Genomic DNA, 20,776 nt, shown 5'->3' on the forward strand with positions numbered 1-20,776 from the left:
TGATGTGGCTGAAGCTTTTGTAACAACAGCTAAACTCAAAAAACACGAAGCTTAACGTTTAAACCTACAGAAGCAGATGTACAAGTACAATAATGCTGTGTGTGTGTGTGTGTGTGTCTGTGTGTGTGTGTGTGTGTGTGTGTGTGTGTGTGTGTGTGTGTGTGTGTGAGAGAGTCTGTGTATGTTTGTAACATAAGATTTTTTTCTATATCACCAGACACTTATCTTAATTACTTTTGGAAAAGATACACATTTCTGGGACTATGAAGCTGTTTCACACACACACAGACACACACCCTTACCCTAACTGTAACCTAATTGTAACTCTGACACTAAAACCACATTTTGAGTCCCAAAAATGCCTTCAAACTCGTGGGGACCAGGATTTTGTCCCTATAAGGGCTGTTGGTCCACACAAGTATAGTAAACTTTCCAGTTTTCCCCACAAAGATATGTAAACAAGGTCACACACACACACACACACACGCACACACACACATGCACGCACACACACACACACACACACGCACGCACACGCACACGCACACACACACACACACATAATAATTAAAAAGAAGTGTCTGTTTATGTAGAGAAAAGCTTATGTTAAACACACACATATATAGATAGATGTGAAATACCAACATGCTCACTCTCACGGTCTGTTTAAATTCTCAGAAAACTGTATCTGAACCACAGACACCGCTGGTTCTAGATTCAGATATTCAGACTGAGCTGACAGATAAACACAGTGAGTCTCCGACTGTGAAACACAAACGCTCTCTGAATGAGCCAGAACACAGTAAAGTGTCTCAAGCTGAGCTGGCAGAGCTACACAACATGACCCTAGCACATTTTAAAGGAGCATCAGGACTCATCATGACTCTGATTTCTTAGTAAACTTTGTTAGTAATGTGTTTATTGAAAATGAAGTAATGCAGTAATCTCCAGAGGTGGGAAGTACTATAATAATAATAATATGTGGATTTATATAGCGCTTTTCAAGGCACCCAAAGCGCTTTACAATACCACTATTCATTCACTCTCACATTCATACACTGGTGGAGGCAAGCTACAGTTGTAGCCACAGCTGCCTATGCTTGTGTATTTATATTTATGACAACTTTAAACTCGTACTCTCTACTTTTAATACAAATATCTGGACTTTCTTACATTTCTACAGCAGTTTGAACACAATTGAGGTGAGACATTATTTGACGTCACTGCACGCCGCCGAACATCAAACATCGACCCATAGAAGACTCTCCTGCTGGTGTGTCATCGTCGGTGCTCATCACAAGTAGAGTGAAGAGCACCAAAGTCCTCGGTGTTCACATCACAGAGGACCTGTCCTGGACCAGCAACACCAAATCAGTAAAAAAAAAAGTTTTAATTGTGAAATAGTTTCTTCCCCCAAGCGGTCCGACTCCTGAACACAACACTGGACTCTCTTCTCTCTTCTCCACATACTTCTTAGACTACATAACACTATCCCCTCACTTCCAATACTTACACTATTGTGTATTGCACTGTTCCACTCTGTCAGTGTACTATTTAATCTCATTTGTTTCTATTTCTATTCAAGTACAACACAGTTGTATTTATTTGTAGTTTATCTTTTTCTGTACAGTTATATATATATATATATATATATATATATATATATATATATATATATATATATATATATATATATGAGGAGGATAGAAGCCACTGACATAAAGACAAGAAAGCTCCTTACCATGTATGGAGGGTTTCACCCCAAGTCCAGCACCCTGAGGCTGTACGCTAAGCAGAAGGAAGGGGGCCGGGGACTGGTGAGTGTCAGCACCACAGTCCAGGATGAGACAACGAACATCCAAGAATACATTGGGAAGATGGCCCCAACTGACCGAGTACTCAGTGAATACCTCAGGCAGCAGAAACCCAAGAAAGAGGAGGGAGACGAGGAACCATCATGGAAGGACAGGCCCCTGCACGGTATGTACCACCGGCAGATAGAGGAGGTGGCTGATATCCAGAAATCCTACCAGTGGCTGGACAAAGCTGGACTGAAAGACAGCACAGAGGCACTAATCATGGCAGCACAAGAACAAGCTCTGAGCACAAGATCCATAGAGGCTGGGGTCTATCACACCAGGCAAGACCCCAGGTGCAGGCTGTGTAAAGATGCCCCAGAGACAATCCAGCACATAACAGCAGGGTGCAAGATGCTAGCAGGCAAGGCATACATGGAACGCCATAACCAAGTGGCCGGCATAGTGTACAGGAACATCTGTGCCGAGTATAACCTGGAAGTCCCGAGGTCAAAATGGGAGATGCCCCCAAGGGTGGTGGAGAATGACCGAGCTAAGATCCTGTGGGACTTCCAGATACAGACGGACAAAATGGTGGTGGCTAACCAACCGGACATAGTGGTGGTAGACAAACAGAAGAAGACGGCCGTAGTGATCGATGTAGCGGTTCCGAATGACAGCAATATCAGGAAGAAGGAACACGAGAAGCTGGAGAAATACCAAGGGCTCAGAGAAGAGCTCGAGAGGATGTGGAGGGTGAAGGTAACGGTGGTCCCCGTGGTAATCGGAGCACTAGGTGCGGTGACTCCCAAGCTAGGCGAGTGGCTCCAGCAGATCCCGGGAATAACATCGGAGATCTCTGTCCAGAAGAGCGCAGTCCTGGGAACAGCTAAGATACTGCGCAGGACACTCAAGCTCCCAGGCCTCTGGTAGAGGACCCGAGCTTGAAGGATAAACCGCCCGCAGGGGCGTGCTGGGTGTTTTTTATATATATATATATATATATATACACATGTGTGTGTATATCTATATCTATAGCACTTTAAAAGCAACACATGGGCGACCAAAGTGCTGTACAGCAGAAATATATCATATAAGTACCATAAGTATAATAAATACAATGAATAGATTGCAGTAAAACAAGTGTCAGTTACCCACTGAGTTGAAAGCCAGTGTCTAATATTGAGTTTTTAACCTGAATTTAAAGACCACCACTGAAGTAGATTGCCTAATGTGAAGAGGAAGCTCACCCCAAAGCTTCGGGGCCACAACAGTCACACTCAGTCTCCTCTAAGTTTCAGCCGCGATTTAGGGACTGAGAGAAACAGCTGCTTAGCTGACTGGAGTGAAAGAGGGGGGACATAGGGCTTCAGCAGATTGGACAAGTAAACAGGTGCCAGAGTATTAAAGAGGGATTTAAAATAAATATGGAGAAAGACGGACAGGAGAGAAAGAGGAGAGCTTATATTTAACAGTGAGGTCTGATGAGTGATATGATCCAATCGTCTTGCAGTTGCAGTTCTTACCAAGTTGTACGAAGCATGCCAGGACACAGACGAGTAGAAATTTCTGGAGTGTTGAGGTGAACTTTTATTGAGCAGTTTGCTTCAGTGGAAAGTACGATTATCATATGTGGTAAATGTGGCTTTCAGCTGCATCCTTTACCCAGTGTAAGACTGAAACTGGTGTTATCATCATGTTCATCAGCTTATCGGTGTGAAACACACTCATCATGTTTAGTCGTCATTATTTTAAGCTCTTATAATAAGAAGTTCCCACCCGTTGATCCTCATAGAGCTGAAACACTGAAAGATTAGCTGCTGAAGATGGAACGCATGAGAGCTACATGTCATCCTTTTATAAAATCTGAAGCTTCTGTTTCTGCTACTTTACCACACTGCTCTATACGCAAATTTCCCTACAGGTGTTCCTACACAGATAAATAAATACTGCTTATTTAGTGTCTGCAGTGTTAATCAGAAAGTTTTAAATATTCTTCATTGAAATCTTTAGTAGCTGTATCAGTCTGTGATGGCTGGTTGCCCACAGCTGGTTTTGAAGAAGCTGCAGAGGTTTGCTCTGTTTGCTGACTTTTGTATTTGGTGTGACCTTGGGCGTGACCTGATTTTCACTTAAGTTAAATCAGCACAAGCTGCTATTGGTTTCTGTCATCACATACAATTTTAACATTGTTAAACAACTATTATTAATTATTAATTACTCTTTGGTGTAGATCATACGGAGTTTGTTTTGCGAGATCTCGCAAAAGTTGAATTTCGACTAATGACTGTATAAAATGTATCTTTTATACAGTCATTGCTTTCAACAATGGCGGCAAAACAAACTCGGGATCTCGCAAAAGTTGAATTCCAACAATGGCGGCAGCTACTTAGTTGTAATATTACTCTTGCTGGGTCACAAAATAAACTTTTAAGATATTTTGAGGCGTGAACGTAGTTGTGTAAACGTCAAATATCTGCTCGGTTTACAAGACATCACATATTTGCAAAAGTGCTCCGACGTTTTCGGAGCTCTCGAAGCTAACGGGAGGTTGAGACCTAATACAGCCGGGAGGAACACCGCTCTCCCGGCACATCGTGCCTCGACCTCCCGGTCGGCTTCGAGCTGGTGGCCTCCGAAGAATGCGGCTAAAAGTTTTGCGGGATCTTGAGTTTGTTTTGCGAGATCTCACAAAAGTTCATTGTAATTTTTTTTCTCCCGTGTCCCTTGCGGGGCTCCGTAAGATCAAGGAAACTGAAAAACATTTGATCCCTGTGATAAACTGTAGCTGAATCTCACAGTTATGGGAGTGATGCATTCACACTGGATACAGACTAAAAACCGTGTTTAGTTTGAAACACACATCGAGAAATTCGTGCTGGGAGACATGTTAATGATTGAAAACATTCCAGAAATTCACAGCTGCTCGATCACTTGAAGGTGAAGCAGGAAGATTGTGGAGGTGAGATGATGGAAGCACAGCTGTTTTTATTTCTGCAGCTACGTTCATAGAGCCTGGTGATGGTTTAAAAGCTTTTAGTCACAGCAGGGCGAGCACAGCTCATGCTAACAATGTGACAGTGAGCCTGGATGCTTGAGCATTGCTGAAGTTGTCGTCTGTCTGAGCGCGCTCTTTGGCCTTCATGATGTCGCCATCTGCTGGTGATGGACTCACACTGGCCTCTAAACAAACATCAACTTCTGGCTTTGAAATAACTTTATCTCTAGCTCATGTGCGGGCAGCATGGGGACCCCAAAAGTATGCATGCCCAACTGCTATACATGATCCAACGCTTAGAAATGCAATATTTAAGTTTAAAGTCTACATTTCGTCCTGCTTTCTGTTTTTACTATTTTCACTTCTCATTGTATTGAGTATGATCTATCCATAATCTCATGAAAATATTATTGGCCATTAAAATATAAAGCCTCGTTATGAATCTTTTGTGACAAAGTCATATGTTTTGGAACTAAATGTGGCATCATCCCAAGTTGTTTGAAAAGCACGTTGGGTGTGGTAATTCCTGGAAAACCACCGCCTACAAATAAAGTAAGTAAAGTGGCTCCTTCAGTTCACGGACTGGCGGACCTCATCACAGAGCAGCTTTTCTTAACCTGGAGCTCTGGTAAGTCCTTTCCTAGCTTTGGTCAGGAATGCGTATGATTGATGATTTGCTGGCAACAAAGAAAAGGACATTTAGTTTTTCTTTTATGATTTCAGTCGCTGCTCTGCAAAGCTGCATTTGAATGTGATGATGTGCACACAAAACTTCTCCAACTCTTAAAACTCTGATGTATTTTTTTTAAAGCAGAAACGTCATTATTATGCTCAAGTGTGAAAGAAGCAGGATGATTGCTGATAAAGAAAAGAACGCATTTTTAATACAGAAACGTGTTGCACTTTTGCCTTTTGTCTCCAGTTTAGCGCCATTAAAATGAATGGAAATGCTTTTTTATTCTGTATTCTTCTGCTGAGCGTCACCTTATCCAGTGGTGAGTAAAACTGATTTCCCATTAAACTCAATTCTCTATTAATATTACAATCTAAGCTGAACACAAGTGTAGTGTTGTTTGTTTAGTATTAGAACACACCTAAAACACATGTGCATGTGCATGCATGTTCTTGATGAGGTTGTCGCTTGTTTCCAAGGTTTCATAACCGCAAGAAACCGTCAGTCGACAGTTTAAGGGTTACTTTATAAAGTTATCGTGTCACAACAAATAAATAAATAATTATTACCAGCACAGAGGATTATGAGCATTCTCAGGATGTTGTTATGAGTTAGTTTACTAACATGGCAGCCATTCACAACCCAACACCAACTGGCTATCACGGTATGAGGTGTGCAGATACAAAGAAAGGTTTCAGATGTTTGCACCTAACATAGCCGCGATAGTATAATGCAAGTGCTAATAATGATGCACTTTAGTTTTATTTAATGCTTTATATATGTGCAATAATGAATCAAAAATTTATAAGGAAAACATTTATGGTCACAGCTCACTTAATAACTTTTCCTGTCCTGGGAGGAAATTCCATCCAGACATTTACTGTAGGGTCTACCTTACAATATAAAGTACCTTGAGGCAACTGTTGTTGTGATTTGGCCCTGTATAAATACAACTGAATTGAATTAAAAGTGATGTTCATTTTTTAAAAACATGTTTGTTTGTTTAATAACTGCATGGTCTTAACCCTGGTCACTGTAAAGAACAGCTGATGTTGTAACGCTGTGTACAGTACTAACGCTGTCGAGACGTTTGCTCATATTGCTGTGAATTTCTGCAGCCTGTTACAGTCTCTAGAACAAACCACCGCTGATCTGATATCAGTATTTTTAAATAAAAGTGGGAAAATAGCTATATATCTGTTGTGCTGTGAAATCTACATGATCCTTCATCTTTCTCCATAAATCCCAAATAAATCGATTACACTGCATTGTTGTTCCTTTAGCCTATGAAGAAGGTTACATCAGGCTGGCTGGTGGCCAGGAATACTCCGAGGGCCGTGTGGAGATCTTTCACGATGGAGTTTGGGGGACGATTTGCGACGATGGCTGGGACATAAATGACGCTCATGTAGTGTGTCGACAGCTGCGTTTCCCTGGTGCAGCCGAGGCTCCTGGATCAGCTGCATTTGGCGCCGGTAACGAAACCACGACGCTCCTCTTACGCGCTGCATTTCAGTGGTTAATGGCTAGACTGTAATTGTGTGGCTGTTTTGGTTTTAGGGGTCGGTAACATCTGGATGGACGATTTAACCTGCGGTGGGTCGGAGATTAACCTACTCCAGTGTACGTTTCCTGGCTGGGGGGTCCATAACTGCGGTCACGGCGAAGATGCCGGAGTTAGATGTGAGAAAGGTGAGGATGTTAGCATAAGGACAGAAGTCTCCAACCTCCTCTGAGAAATAAAGGTCAGAAAGACATTTGTCTTAGAAACAGGTGTATTCACCGTGTCTGTGATCTCTATCAGGGGCGGAGCCTCAGAGCAGGGACCTCAACCACGAGTACACGTTGGACCACAATGCGAGCCTCTCTCAGCAGCTAGGCGAGCTGTTTGACAGCAGACAGGACTGTGACGTGGACATTGCAGTGGCAGTGGATAACAACATAGTGGAGACCATCTGTGCTCACAGGGTCATCCTTTCTCTCAATTCAAACCTCAAGTCTTTGCATCCAGACCTCAGCAGCTTGCTCATTAATGTGTCTTCTGATTGCAGCCAACATGCCGACATATTTGTCAGGTATAAAAAGTTCACACTTGCACATATTTCTATGTAAACCTGTGATCTGTCAATCAAATTTTTGAATTTCAGATACTTCTACACGAGGAAGATTACGGTCACATTAGCCTCCTCCCACTGCATCCTGAAAATGGCTTCTGACTGGGGCCTGACTGAATATCACAATGAGGCTGCGAATCTCTTCAGACTGTTTCTCCCCGAGGACCCCACCTTCCAAAGTCAGAACTCTCTTTATGAGTACGCAGTTCGCAGAAGTGACGACACGCTGCAGCAACTATGTCTTCGCTACCTGGCGTGGAACTGCGAGGCGCTGATCAACTCCCCGGCCTGGACAAGCCTTCCTTTTAATCTGGTCAAAGCACTCCTTTCTCGCTCAGACCTCGTGGTGCGTAACGAAACAGTCGTCCTGAGCGGACTGGAGAGATGGGCAGAAGCTCGAGGAAACGCAACCATGCGTGAGATACTTCTAAATCTCGTCCGCTTCCCGATGATACCAGCTGAGGACTTATACAGTCTTGACAGCTCAGAGTACCACGCTAGCAAGCTGGAGGGGTTTCAGTTTAATGCTCTTCCTGTAAAAATGCTCCTCAGCGACCTGACAGGAACCATCTACACACCCAGGATTTACACTGGCAGACCGTGGAGCTTCACCTTCAGCAGTCAGGAGATCCGAGCTTACCAGCACTCCGGGGTCTACATCCTTCGAGGCCAGCGAGTCAGCAGCTTGACGTCTGATTTCCAAACCCCGGTTCATAACAGCGCCTATTTCGCTTTTCACACCATGCGCTGGAAAGTCACGACCTACGTCAGAGAGGAAGACTGCACGAAGCAAAGTGTCACTTGTGCTTCTTTACCAGCGATCAGCTTGAAGATTGAACAAAAGAATTTACCCAGTGAGATGGAGGGCCGCATCCGTTACAGCAACAGGCTCATTCTCATGTGCGCAGGAAGGCACGTGTTCCACGTGAACGAATTTAATGCTGTTGACAGCGACAGCCCCATAGCTGTTCCCAGCATCTCAGAACAAGTCTACCCGTGCCACTCAAACCTGTTCTCCTACCAGGTGGTGGTACGTCCTCAGTACTCAACAGATTAGAACTGACTAGAGAACTTAAGAGAAGGAGGGTGTGCGTCAGCGCAAGAACTGCACGCACATAATGCTTTCGGCTCTCTCCTCCTTATGTGCAGCGGCTGCAAGTGGAAACCTCACAGTGACAATTAAGGTGGATCCTGGAGCAGGTAGAATTGACTTCATGCAAGTTTTCTAAACATGAGCCAGCTTGTCCTGTAGTTGCTGTGGAATGCATCGCTGTGGCTTGTTTGGGCACGTGGTGCTAGTGTAAACCTGGGCAGAGAGCAGTATCACCGCATTTCTATCTGATGATAAGTGAAAAAATAATAAAAAAAGGTCTGGTCTACTGTTATAATCACTCTGTCTGCAGAAGGTCATGCATTTCTTTTATTATGCAATGTATGTGTAATCAGATTACAGTGTATACACTTCTGTAATGTATTTGATTCACTGCAAATATTTACTGTCACTGCCATGACAACAGTCCAGCAGTCTTAGCACAATCTGTCTGTCCTTATACAAATACAGTAGAATGATAGAATAGAGACAGTTATTAATAATACCTGTTAAAATCCGCTGTAAGTAACAGAACGTTTAAACATACTGCAGGCTGCCTCCTCCTATGGTGTCAGTTTGAAAATCCTTCATCACCCATGTCTCAAATTATCGCATTCACAAGACTTTTTTGAGGTCAAGGTCACTGAGATTTGAATTCATCCAAGATTTTGTGTCGATACACCTGCGGCCCACCCGCCCCACGGTGGGGTGATAATGATACCAAAGGCTGATGGATTGAAAATAAAGATTTAAGAAAAAAAACAAACTCTTTTGAAATGAAGTTACAAGTAAAGTTATGTAAGTACAAATGTATGATTGCTAAATCATTTAGGAGACGTGTTTTATGTCATCAAATTATTTCAGCTAATTTTAACACGGTACAGAGGCCGGGAGCATTCACATCAACTCTGCTGCTGTTAGTTTCTGTTGGTTTTTAAGTGAAATAAATTCTTCTTGCACTTCTTTAAATGGGAACGGTGTCAAAATCATAAACACTTTTATTTTATGGAGCTGGTTTTTAGATCCTGCCGAGCTTAATTCAACAAAAACAGGCAGAAACCTTTCTGATAAACAACGCTTCTCATTTCCTCACTTTAATGTTTTGAATACTGTGACTAAAGTAAAGGGTCTAAATCAGCGGTCTCAAACTCAAATGAGCTGTGGGCCACGGGTGGCACTGTCGTCTCATTGGAGGGCCACTTTAGTGTTCAAGTAGTACAAAAAACCCAGCCAAACAAACAACAAAACACTTAAAAAAAAATCAGATATTGTATAACAATTCAAAACTGCAAACATGGGCTTATTTTTTTTCTCACTCTTAACTAACTGAAGCCTTTCATTGAACTACCAAAAAAACACATTGGTTCTCTCGTTCTAGTCAGACATGCGGCAGCACTTCTGCTATACTTTTGTTTGTATTTAACAAAATAAAAATGCAGATATAAGTGTACACATTAGTTTTTGTTCTCTCACCTAACTAACACAGCCAAATCCCTCCGCATGTCTGTACTCTCTGCTCATAGTTCCTTCATATGAATTTTTGCCTTTTTAAAGAACTTATTTTAACATTGCACTCAACAACAAACAAATCCTCCCTAACAAAAAAGTCCCTTCAAGGGCCAAATTGTGTTACATTTCTCACGTCAATGTACGGGCCGCAAATAGGGGTGACGTGGCCGCAAGTTTAAAACCCCTGGTCTAAATGCTTGAGATAAGAGCCCCTCTCCACTGAACACCAGAGAACGGCCAGCTGCGCTCGGAGCTGCCAGCAGGGGGCGGCATACGGTTGGCCCGGTGAGGAGGACAGGCTGCTGGAGGTTTGCTGCCCTCCGCCGGCAGCTTCCCGGTAAATGTGCTCGGTGTCGGAGATAAAGGAGGAACCGCTCGGTCGCTTCCGGTGACTGAGAGCTCCGCGGTTTCTGCACGATCCCGCCGACGCACAACTCACCGAACGGCACCCGCCGCACGTGCACGCGCACGCGGCAGCGCTTCGTGGTGTTGGCGGAGAAAAGCGTCACGGTTCGTGTTTCTGTGAGCTGGTCTGACAGGGTTCCTGCTCCACGGTGACACAAAGCGCGGATAACGGCACGGCACGCTGTGGAACATAAGAGAGAGAGAGCGGGGGGAAAGCAGAGGGCGGTGGGGGGGACGGTAAAGCAGCACAACGAGGAAACCAGCCGCGCAGCCGCGGACGCCTTCAGCTCGTTCTCAACAACCACCGGACACGGACCGGGAACGAGCTGCGCACACCGGGCCGCGCACAGGCTCGCTCCCTGAGACATGGGTGAGGATAACGGAGCTCTTGGTGAGGGTGAGGGGGTGAGCGGCAGACCCGTTGTCAAGTAGCAGGAAACAAAGGCCCGCCGATCTCGTGAATCCACGAAGGGCCAGTTTCGGTTTCCTCTTCGTCACGTGTGCACGCGCTTATTATCATTGAGCTCCTGCGGTTATGGAGGATGCAGGCTGCCATGACGCTGTCAGTAATGCGCGTTTGTTTGTTCTGCCTCTGAAACACAGTCAGTCTACACATACACACACGTAAACGCAGCAATGTGCCATTCACAGCCTGCTGCATGAGAACACGGTTCATGCATTGTACCAAGCCAACATCCCAGTTTTGCTTTGTGCTTCCCTAGGGTCAGAGCCTCCCAGCTCTCCACAGGTGGTGGAGGATGGAGGAGAGGAGGATGAGGAGGAGCTGAGCGGAGGGGAGGAGGCAGACTTGCGGTCCAGCTCAGGCCGGGGCTCCCTGCTCACCCGCAGGGGCATCACCCTCAGAGTGCTCCTCAAGGATGGCCTGGTGGAGCCCGGGGACGGCGTGCTAGCCATACACTATTTGGTAATAACACGTAGCAGTTATGTGAACATGATTCTGACTCACCACAGTATGCGTGACTTGACAGGAGGTCATAAACTCTTGCTTTCTCTCCTCCTGCAGGGTAAGAACTTTGTGGGAGACCTGCTGACTGATGGGAAAATCCGATGGGTGGAGACGGGCCAGATCTTCAACTCCCCCAGCGCCTGGGCGACTCACTGCAAACGCCTGGTGAACCCGGCCAAAAAGTCTGGCTGCGGCTGGGCGTCGGTGCGGTACCGGGGACAGAAGCTGGTCCAGTACAAAACCACCTGGCTGCACAAGTACCAGCCCAGTGCCGACATGGTGAGAGGAGCATGACTGAAGGGGAGCATTCCTAATATTTGGTGCTTCCATTACAAAATGTATTTTGTGTAAAAATGGGTTAGTACAGATTTCTAAGCCTATTTTATTATCCTTGCTTTTAGACTTCAAACTGAGTTTTTAATGTTCAAAGTCTAATAATTAAGTCACGACCTTGAGTTTCCTCTCACCTGTGTTACTCATGAACACGTCCCCTTGCTGCTCCTCTGGTCACGTGACTTACAGGAAGTAATATCTGTGAGAGTATCACTGTTTCACAAAGCTCTTTTTCCATGTTTCACTGATGAGGTAAAGCACAACACATCCACCTTGTGACGCTTGTTTACAGTATAAACAACTCTTATTTTTAGTGACTGTGATGAATACAAGAAAAAATTATTGTAAACACAGATGTCAAAGTAAAACTCAGAACAGGCATAAGAAATGAACAGTATTATTTAAAGCGTGAAGGTTTAGACATTTCTGAAATGATTACTTAGTAGACGTTATAAACATTTAAACCTTTACAGGATTATAATTTCTTAACCGTGTGAAGAGGTTAGTTTTTCTTTTCTTATCTAATACATGAAATTTCAGCTCTGGCAGTGAAACCACGTAAAAACTGCATGTCATCGTGGTGTAACACAGAGCCAGCATCCATTGTGACATAAGCATCGTTATGTCCTGTCCAGCCTGTCGCCTGCAAATGAAATAAGACACTGAAACGATTTCAGAATGTAAAAATAAAAAAATGGTGGTTAGCATTGTTGCCCCATAGCGAAAAAGTCCTCGTTCAATTCCACCAGGTCAGGGTGTTCCTGTGTGGAGTTTGCATGTTCTCCCCATGTTTCCGGGTACTCCGACTTCCCCCCACAGTCCAAAGACATAAAGTTAGTGGGGATGTTGTGAGTCTATTGTACTGTTGGATATTTAAAAAGAGAAAGAAATATATACATATATATATATATATATAAACCAGAGTGTCCAGCTTCATGCCGACCACAGAGCCAGCCTTCCTGATTAGTTTTTCCAGGCTGGGCATGTCCTCCTTTGCTGTGCTGCTCCCCCAGCACACCACAGCATAGAACAGCACTCTGGCAACCACCGACTGGTAAAACATCCTCAGGAGCTTCCTGCAGATGTTAAAAGACCTCAGTCTCCTGAGGAAGTACAGTCTGCCTTGGCCTTTTTTATACAGGTGCTGCATGACCAGTCCAGTTTGTTGTTCAACCAAAGCCCGAGGTACTTGTACGTGTTGACCACCTCCTCTCCCTCTATCTGAACTGGCAGTGGACCTGGTCTGGACCTCCCAAAGTCCACAACCAGTTCCTTGGTCTTTGAGGTGTTGAGTTGCATGTGGTTTGTGTGACTCCATGTGACAAAGTTCCTCACCAGACTTCTGTACTCCTCTTCCTGATCATCCCAGATACACCCCATGATGGCCCTGTCGTCAGCAAACCTCTGAATATGGCATAATTCAGAGTTATAGCAGAAGTCAGAGGTGTACAGGGTGAAGAGAAGAGGGGACAGCACAGTTCCCTGTGGTTCTCCTGCGCTGCTGACCACAGTGTCAGACGTGATGTCCTTCAGTGACATACTGTTGTCTGTCAGTGAGGTAGTTGGAGATTCAAGTGACCAGGCAGGGGTCTCCACCTGCATCCTGTCCAGTTTCTCCTGGAGCAGACAGTGCCAGATTTTATTCAAGGCACTTGACAAGTCAAGAAAGGATCCTGACCGTGCCTTTTCCCTTGTCCAGGTTTGAGTGGGCTCTGTGTAGGAGGTACAGGATGGTGTCCTTCACTCCGACATCCACCTTGTATGTGAACTGTAGTGGATCCTGGGCATGTTGTACCTGTGGTTGAGGAAGAGCCGCTCTAGAGTCTTTATAAGATGTGACGTCAGTGCCACCGGTTGGAAGTTATTCAGCTCGTTGGGCCGGTTCTTTTTGGGGATGATGCAGGACGTCTTCCAGAGGGCGGGCACTCTCCTCAGTAGCAGACTGAGGTTGAAGACTCTTTGTAGCGGCTCCTCAAGTTCAGCAGCACACGCCTTTAGCATCCTAGGACACACCTTGTCTGGGCCTGCTGCCTTCCTGGGGCGAAGCTTCCTCAGTTGTCTCCTGACCTGGTCCACTGTGACACTGGGAGTGGATTGGAAGTTTGAATGATTGTCTGTGTGTGTGTGTTAGCCCTGTGACAGACTGGCAACCTGTCCAGGGTGAACCCCGCCTCTCACCCTAAAGACAGCTGTGATAGGCTCCAGCCCACCCGTGACGCTGACAAGGATAAGCGGCAGAGGATGGATGGATGGAAAATCCTTTTAATCACACTTTGAAATACATTGTGTCCTTTTTTCAGACACTTATTTATTAACAGCCTCTGAACCAAGTCTGCAGGGTGACATCGGGGACATTTTGTCTCTTAGAAAATGTAAATGTGAAAGCGAGCCCACATTCAAAACATTTATTAACTTCCTGTAACAGGAGGAACACTTGACCCGTGTCACATCGTGAGCTGGACCAGTATATATTTTTCTCACAGTTTAAAATCCCCGGTTTGCAGAAATGTGGAGTGATGGTATAAGTACTCGGAAAGACCCTTTTAAACAGATGTGGTGTTAAAAATAAGGAGTGGTTCCAAGGTTTTGTCAAAGGGCGATCGAGCCTTTAAAAGTATTAAAACTGGCCAGGCCGTGAAAATAGAATAAAGGTTGTGGTTTGACACGACAATTAGCTAGTGCTGACTCACATGCTGATGGGAAAAAAGGAAATGTAAAGAAGAAGAAAAATGTGATGGTGAAATCGATTTGGAGTCTCTGCAAACAGGAAACGATGAAACATTCATTACAGTAAGGTAAATCCAGTGTAACCAGAACTTTATTTTGACATTTGTTTTACTTCCTGTGATGTCAGAGCTTGGTGAGTGAGGAAGATGATGACGAGGATGAAGAGGAAGGAAAGGCAGCTGTGCAGGCAGACGACAAGAACAAAAACACCAAACCTGGACTACATGGTATCATTTCCTCCTCTCCTCCTCCTCCTCCTCTCCTTCCCCGCTCCCCTCCTCTCATCCTCATCTGTTCGATGTTACAGATGTGATGGTTTCACGGAGGGCTGACAGAGAGAGAATTCCCGTCAGATATTGCACTTTGGGCACCCGAGATGCTGCCAGGTACCACTTTACCTGACTTCTTTCACAGCTCTGTGCATGAAGCGAATCAGAGTACGATGAAAGGTGTGCTTGTGTCCTCAGAGATCCACACACACTAGTGGAGCTGTCAGCCTTCTCAGCCATCAACAGGTTCCAGCCTTTCAATGTAGCCGTGTCCAGTAATGTGCTGCTGCTAATGGTAAGCATTAACACGCTTTCAAGCAGACCAGCTCCACACTGATCACAGGTAAAGAGACTAACTTGCCCACTTCTCCCGCTGTAGGACTTCCATTGTCACCTGACCACCAGTGAGGTGGTGGGATACCTCGGGGGACGATGGGATACCAACACGCAGCGTGAGTGCAACTTTATCCAACAAAAGAGAGCATAGTGATCAAATCCGCAGAACGCCGGGCTAAAGCTGTCCTCTCGCTCTGTATTTCAGTGCTGACGGTCTTGAGGGCTTTCCCGTGTCGGACAAGGCTGGCAGACAGAGACTCGGCTTCCGCTGTTGAGGAGGAGGTAACGCACGCAGAAACACAGAGGTGGAAAAACCCACTTCAAACACTTGCAAGCTGCAGTTTGCAGCCTGGCAGCACGCATTTCCACACCAACCAAAAAATTGCGCTTGAATCTTCGCCTGCGAGCTGAAGGTTGTTGCTGTTGATGTGTCTGCCTTTAAAATGATGTACAACAACACAAGTGTTTAGTAGTTTCCTGCATCTGAGATGCGAGTCTTCGAATCTGAAGTCGAGCAGAAGCTACAGGAATCCAAAGACTCTGCATCAAGTTGTTTTTGGCTTTGACGTCTAGCTGAGACTATCTTAGCTTTTATTTTGCAAATACACATTTTATTATTATATTATTTACTTGAGTTTTAGTGTATTTTTGGATTGTATTGAGTCTTTATTTTAAACATGTTTAAATAGTATAAGAACAATGAAAGAGGAAAAAAGAGACAAACAAAGGAAAACAAAGCAATAACAATAATAAATAACTTACATGTTCAAAAAGGAGCAGGAAGAAGCATGAGCTTATTTAATCCCACCCCCTTTCCACTGTTTATTAACTCATAGTCTAAACTACTTCTTCCTGTTTATGCCCTGTCCATCAGAAATTCTTCATTATAATTTGCTTCACGTATTTATTTTTTTATAACCCCAGTAACACGTCAAATTTGCAAATCTACGTATATGAACATACTGTGCACCCACACACACATATGTACATATATATATATATATATATTTAAACATCCCTATTGTGAAAATAGTGGGTGATACACCCGATCAGAGCCTTACTTTCTCCCTGTACTTTACAAACACCAGTAGCAACCATAGTAGAGAACGTGGAGTGATTTGTGGTCCAGAATGTGTTTTACTTTACTTAAAATTGAAATACTTCTTGAAATGTTGTTATATATATGATTTTATATGAGACTTCTAGCTATTCTATTATCACACAAAGAAACTTATGTTCAAGAACTCTTTCAATTGCCACACCATCTATATGAATCTGCACTTCCCAAATAAGACTATTTTAATTTTACTTGGATTTAGTGATAGTTTGTTCCTGTCGTATCGAGCAGCTCCTTTAGATTCCCCCAGAACAAAAAATATTTGTGCCGTCTGCAAATTATACTAATTTTATATCAGAGACCTTGCAAATATAATTTATGTAAATAATAACTCATTTTGGACCTCGTATAGAGCCTTGTGGAACACCACACACAATGTCCAAGCATGATGAGGAATATTCACCGGACTTCACGAATTGTTTCCTGTCACTTAAGTAATTGTTCCCCCCAGTGCAGTATAACCCCCCTGATCCCGTGCCATTCCACTTTATTAGTGTTGATTTACTGACTGTTGTATGTAGTGTGTATTTTGTATAGCTTGTACAGCACTGTGGTCACCTCAGGTTCTTTAAAATGTGCTGTAGAAATAAACTTTGGCTTGACTAAATATCCAAATTCTAATCATGGCTGTGCATGAAAATTACAATCCAAAGGCCTTTACACAACGAGTGTATCTGAATTTGAAAACGTGTGTATAAAGAGAATTCATCCTCCAAAAAGCACACTGTGGGTTTAAAAAAAAAAAAAAAAAAAAAAGCGTACATGAAGCGACGGTCCTTTTTTTTTTTTTTTTTTTTTTTTTTTTTTTTTTCGAACAAGAGAAGGAAGAAACAGAGATTCGTCCGACTCTGAGGAGCAGACAGCAGCAAGGATGATTCCCTGGTTTGATCGGTTTGTGCTCCTGTTGGCAGAGTTGGGAGGAATCGTTTCAGCTAGCTGCGAGTCTGAGGTCACTGTTTAAATATCATTGGATATTCAGTACTGGTGCGCGTTTTAGCCCTGACCACACTTGTTACCACATGCAGTGATCCGATTGGTCAGGTCTGTTTATTCACGTGTGAAAAACTGGGAAATAAAATGTAGCTTGATCCAAAAAAAAAAAAAAAATCTGCAAATTCGTCCTGTGAAATCACACAGTTGCTTACAAAATACAGCCAAAAAAGTCAGAGCAGTATTTTTTCTGTGATTTCTTTGATTTGATCTGATAAAAATGAAAATTAAACGAGCCGTCCATCATTGTTTCTTTGTCGTGCTTGCCGTCTCAGATTTGTCAGAACCTGTTCATGCGTGGGCTGTCGTTGGTGGGCTGGTACCACAGTCACCCGCGAGGTCCGGCCCTGCCGTCGCTGCAGGACATCGACTCACAGATGGACCATCAGCTGAGGCTGCAGGGCTCAAACAACGGCTTCCAGCCCTGCCTGGGCATCATCTGTGGTACGTCCTTCATAACGGTGCTGCAGAAACGATCGGGTTCACTGAGTATTAATCGGTGCACTGCACTTCAGACGGGATGATGTATTTAAACTATTTTAAGAAAGATGTTAGCAGATTGCAGGATTATACGCACATTTCAGAGTTCTACAGCATAACAGCTTTATAGAGTTCAGGTTTCAGCAGATGTTGCAAGATAACAGGTGTCAATATCAGCCTTTCAAGCAGTGTTGCATTCAAGGGTAATGTGGGAATTTGTCGAGAAAATAAATGAAAAACGAGCCGTAAACAGCCGGAGCTCACCTGACATCTATTTATACCACACCTCACAGTGAAGCCTATTGATGGTCAAATCTACATGTTGATATAGGTTTGTGTTTGCAAACAGAAAAATATAAGAACTCTCTGACACTGGCTCTGTGTCATCGCATTGGTGGCTGAGCTTTCATCTCTTTTCTCTTTCAGGTCCGTATTATCACGGAAATCAAGGCGTGGCATCAACAATAACTCCATTTTGGGTCGTACCGCCACCTGAGGTGAGTGCTGCAAGTGTTTGAACTGGTCCCCTTCACCTAAACGTACAGCCTGGAGCCAGAACTGGCCCATCAAAGGGTCTCATAATGAGTTGTTCAGTTTCGAAGCCTCCCTGCTCACAGAGACTCAGTCTTTCTTTGTAATGTGGAAATTTCAGATGCGCTGTCGTTGACCTTCTCATGAGGCTGCTTCTCATCAGTTTGTATTAAAGTGTGACCGTTTTCGGAATAGACTCAAGCTTCTTAAGAGGGAATGGGAAAGTTTTTAAGAGGTCAGCAGGTTAGGTTGCAGTGTCAGATGAAATGGGTTTGAGTTTTTCTGACACATGTGGTCTCTTTCTGCAGCAAAGACCTAATGACTACGGCATCCCAGTTGCTGTCGAGGTCACCTACGTACAGGACAACTTCCTCACCAGTGATGTTCTTAATGAGATGGTATGATACTGCATGATGCATCGTATGAAAAGACTGGAAAAAGCTTCTGTGATGCTGTAACTAAACAAAAACAAAAAAAAACCTCTGCATAGATGCTGCTGGTCGACTACTACAGGGCAGCTCCTGACCTCGTCCAGTTCAACCAGTACTGGTGTCCTGATACGACCATGATGGACAAAATTAAGGTGAGTTAAAGTCTCACTGTTTACCTGATCAGATTGCAGGCAGGCTGACTGAGCTCGTCCTCCTTCTCAGGGCTCTCTCAGTTGCCACGCTCCCAAAGACCAGGCCTACTCTCAGATCCTGGAGCACGTCTACAGTCAACTGGGGAGCATGAACTGAGCGGATCACCGTTGTTCACTTCAAACACCTTTTTTTTTTGCAGAGCTTGCAGGATTGGTGTGAAATACAATGTAAACCCTGCTTTACAAACATATAGATGCCTCGATTGCTCATACGTTAGAGTGATATTTACCTGTTATACAGCATTATCAGACAAATACATTACAGTGGCTGTGATATTAGCTGCCCCAGAAGGTTGTTTTCATTAGAGGAGACCCAAAAAGCAGCATGTTAGAAAACACGAGACCATGCTCTTCTGCCTCAGGACGCTACTCAGAACCACGTTGCAGAAGACAAATCGGCCTTTCTACCTTCTACACATGGACCTACAGTATGTGCCAGTAACCTGTGGCAATGAGCAAATATTGACAGATATATACAATGTGAAAATTTGTGTTATAATTGCCTTTTATTGACAAAAGCCAATGGATCGGCGTTTGGGGAAAAGTGAAAAGCAGTGCAGAATCTACGACAGCGACCTGAAGTGTGCTCTGCAGCCGGATTTGTGAGTGCATCAAGTCCGCTGTGCCACACAAGTTAATTTTTCAGTTCCACTAGTGAAGTGAACAGGTGTGTGTCTGTGTTTGTGCCAGCGTGTTGTGAACGTGCCCGTCTACTGTCTTCCTGTCAGGTTGTGTGAAACTTGAGTCCTGTTTGTTAGGAACACACATTTGCTTCCTCTCTACCTGTACTGTATTTATTACTGCCTGTGGATTGTAGAGGTACATCTTTGAGGACAGAGCAATGCCTTAAGCCTGCTGATTGATGATCCACAAAGCATTAAAATATACACACTGGAACTATTTAAACACAAGTGTGGGTTATTTTTTCCCCTTCAGTCTAAAACACACTGCTCCAAAGAAATGAAGGGACCGGAGAACAGCAGGGCCAACACCAACAACGGATTCTGACCTGCTTTTGTTAGTGTCCTTGTTGTCGGTAACAGGAGATGGTACGTGCAGCCTATTCAGGCTGCACAGGTAGTCCAGCTCCTCTGTGCTGTCCCAACAATAGACTGGGCAGGTCTGTCACGACAGAGTGACGCTCGCCGCAGCATCTCCAGGTTCTTTCACGCTTGTCACATGGGCTCAGCGTGAACCCTTTATACCCCTCTATAGTCCTGTCCAGCTGTCCTCAGTCATCTAGCTCATCGTAGTCTAAGGAGCTCGGAAAGAAAAGCGGGTGTGGGTCACAATTAGCCAAGGAAAGATGATAGGGTGGGGCTAGGTCTCACAATGGGCTCACCCAAAACTTTGGCTGATTGTGACCCACACCTGTTTTCACACCTTGGGTCATGTGATTAGGTAGAAGATCAATAGACACTCCCATAGGGCTTAAAATCTGAGACTCTCCACCAGTTGCTTTTAGAACTGAAGAAGCTTCTCGGATGAAACGTTTTCAAGGAAACTTAAAGAAGTTCAGTCGCTTTTCTTTCCGAGCTCCTTAGACTGCCCATCTCCTGATATCTCCAACCATGAATGCTTCATCCTGGTAGAGCTGGATGGTTGCGCAGGTACTATAGGCTCCTACCAGAGGAGACGAGGTCACTAAGGAAAAGTGAAACTACGGAAAAATGAGTCAGGAGGGATAAACAAGGGTCTGTGGCCACACCTGCACCGGAGTAGGTTCAGTGCTTTATGCTCGCTTCACTCTGATGATTCAAAGTTCTCATAATTCTTTTTGAGCAGTGTGAACACACAC

General features: G+C 44.3%; 2 protein-coding genes across 2 annotated transcripts; both read left to right on the top strand.

Moving 5' to 3' along the window:
• Window positions 1–5,348: 5,348 nt before the first annotated feature.
• Window positions 5,349–8,969, top strand: LOC146680362 (galectin-3-binding protein B-like). The gene is made up of 6 exons (XM_085449444.1): window positions 5,349–5,422; window positions 5,717–5,789; window positions 6,751–6,942; window positions 7,028–7,159; window positions 7,272–7,542; window positions 7,615–8,969. Exons 2-6 carry the CDS (start codon window positions 5,732–5,734, stop codon window positions 8,636–8,638), a joined length of 1,677 nt encoding a protein of 558 aa, XP_085305570.1. The 5' UTR covers window positions 5,349–5,422; window positions 5,717–5,731; the 3' UTR covers window positions 8,639–8,969.
• A 1,482-nt stretch (window positions 8,970–10,451) lies between these two features.
• On the top strand, window positions 10,452–19,878 carry mpnd (MPN domain containing). Its single transcript, XM_085448880.1, has 13 exons — window positions 10,452–10,955; window positions 11,308–11,510; window positions 11,610–11,831; window positions 14,740–14,839; window positions 14,920–14,998; window positions 15,080–15,176; window positions 15,261–15,333; window positions 15,423–15,499; window positions 17,600–17,768; window positions 18,231–18,301; window positions 18,644–18,733; window positions 18,826–18,918; window positions 18,989–19,878. Exons 1-13 carry the CDS (start codon window positions 10,952–10,954, stop codon window positions 19,073–19,075), a joined length of 1,365 nt encoding a protein of 454 aa, XP_085305006.1. The 5' UTR covers window positions 10,452–10,951; the 3' UTR covers window positions 19,076–19,878.
• Window positions 19,879–20,776: the final 898 nt, after the last annotated feature.

This window comes from Copadichromis virginalis, linkage group LG23 (genome assembly GCF_057382275.1).
Source record: "Copadichromis virginalis isolate Kocher_CV1m ecotype Utaka linkage group LG23, C_Virginalis_male_GT1.1, whole genome shotgun sequence".
Classification (NCBI taxonomy): Eukaryota; Metazoa; Chordata; class Actinopteri; order Cichliformes; family Cichlidae; genus Copadichromis; species Copadichromis virginalis.

Coding starts and splice junctions, on each gene's coding strand:
- LOC146680362 (XM_085449444.1), top strand. CDS start 5,732: ATGAATGGAAATGCTTTTTTATTCTGTATTCTTCTGCTGAGCGTCACC. Junction 5,790..6,750: donor GAGCGTCACCTTATCCAGTG/GTGAGTAAAACT, acceptor TTGTTCCTTTAG/CCTATGAAGAAGGTTACATC. Junction 7,543..7,614: donor CATGCCGACATATTTGTCAG/GTATAAAAAGTT, acceptor TTTGAATTTCAG/ATACTTCTACACGAGGAAGA.
- mpnd (XM_085448880.1), top strand. Junction 18,302..18,643: donor GGGTCGTACCGCCACCTGAG/GTGAGTGCTGCA, acceptor CTCTTTCTGCAG/CAAAGACCTAATGACTACGG. Junction 18,734..18,825: donor GTGATGTTCTTAATGAGATG/GTATGATACTGC, acceptor ACCTCTGCATAG/ATGCTGCTGGTCGACTACTA.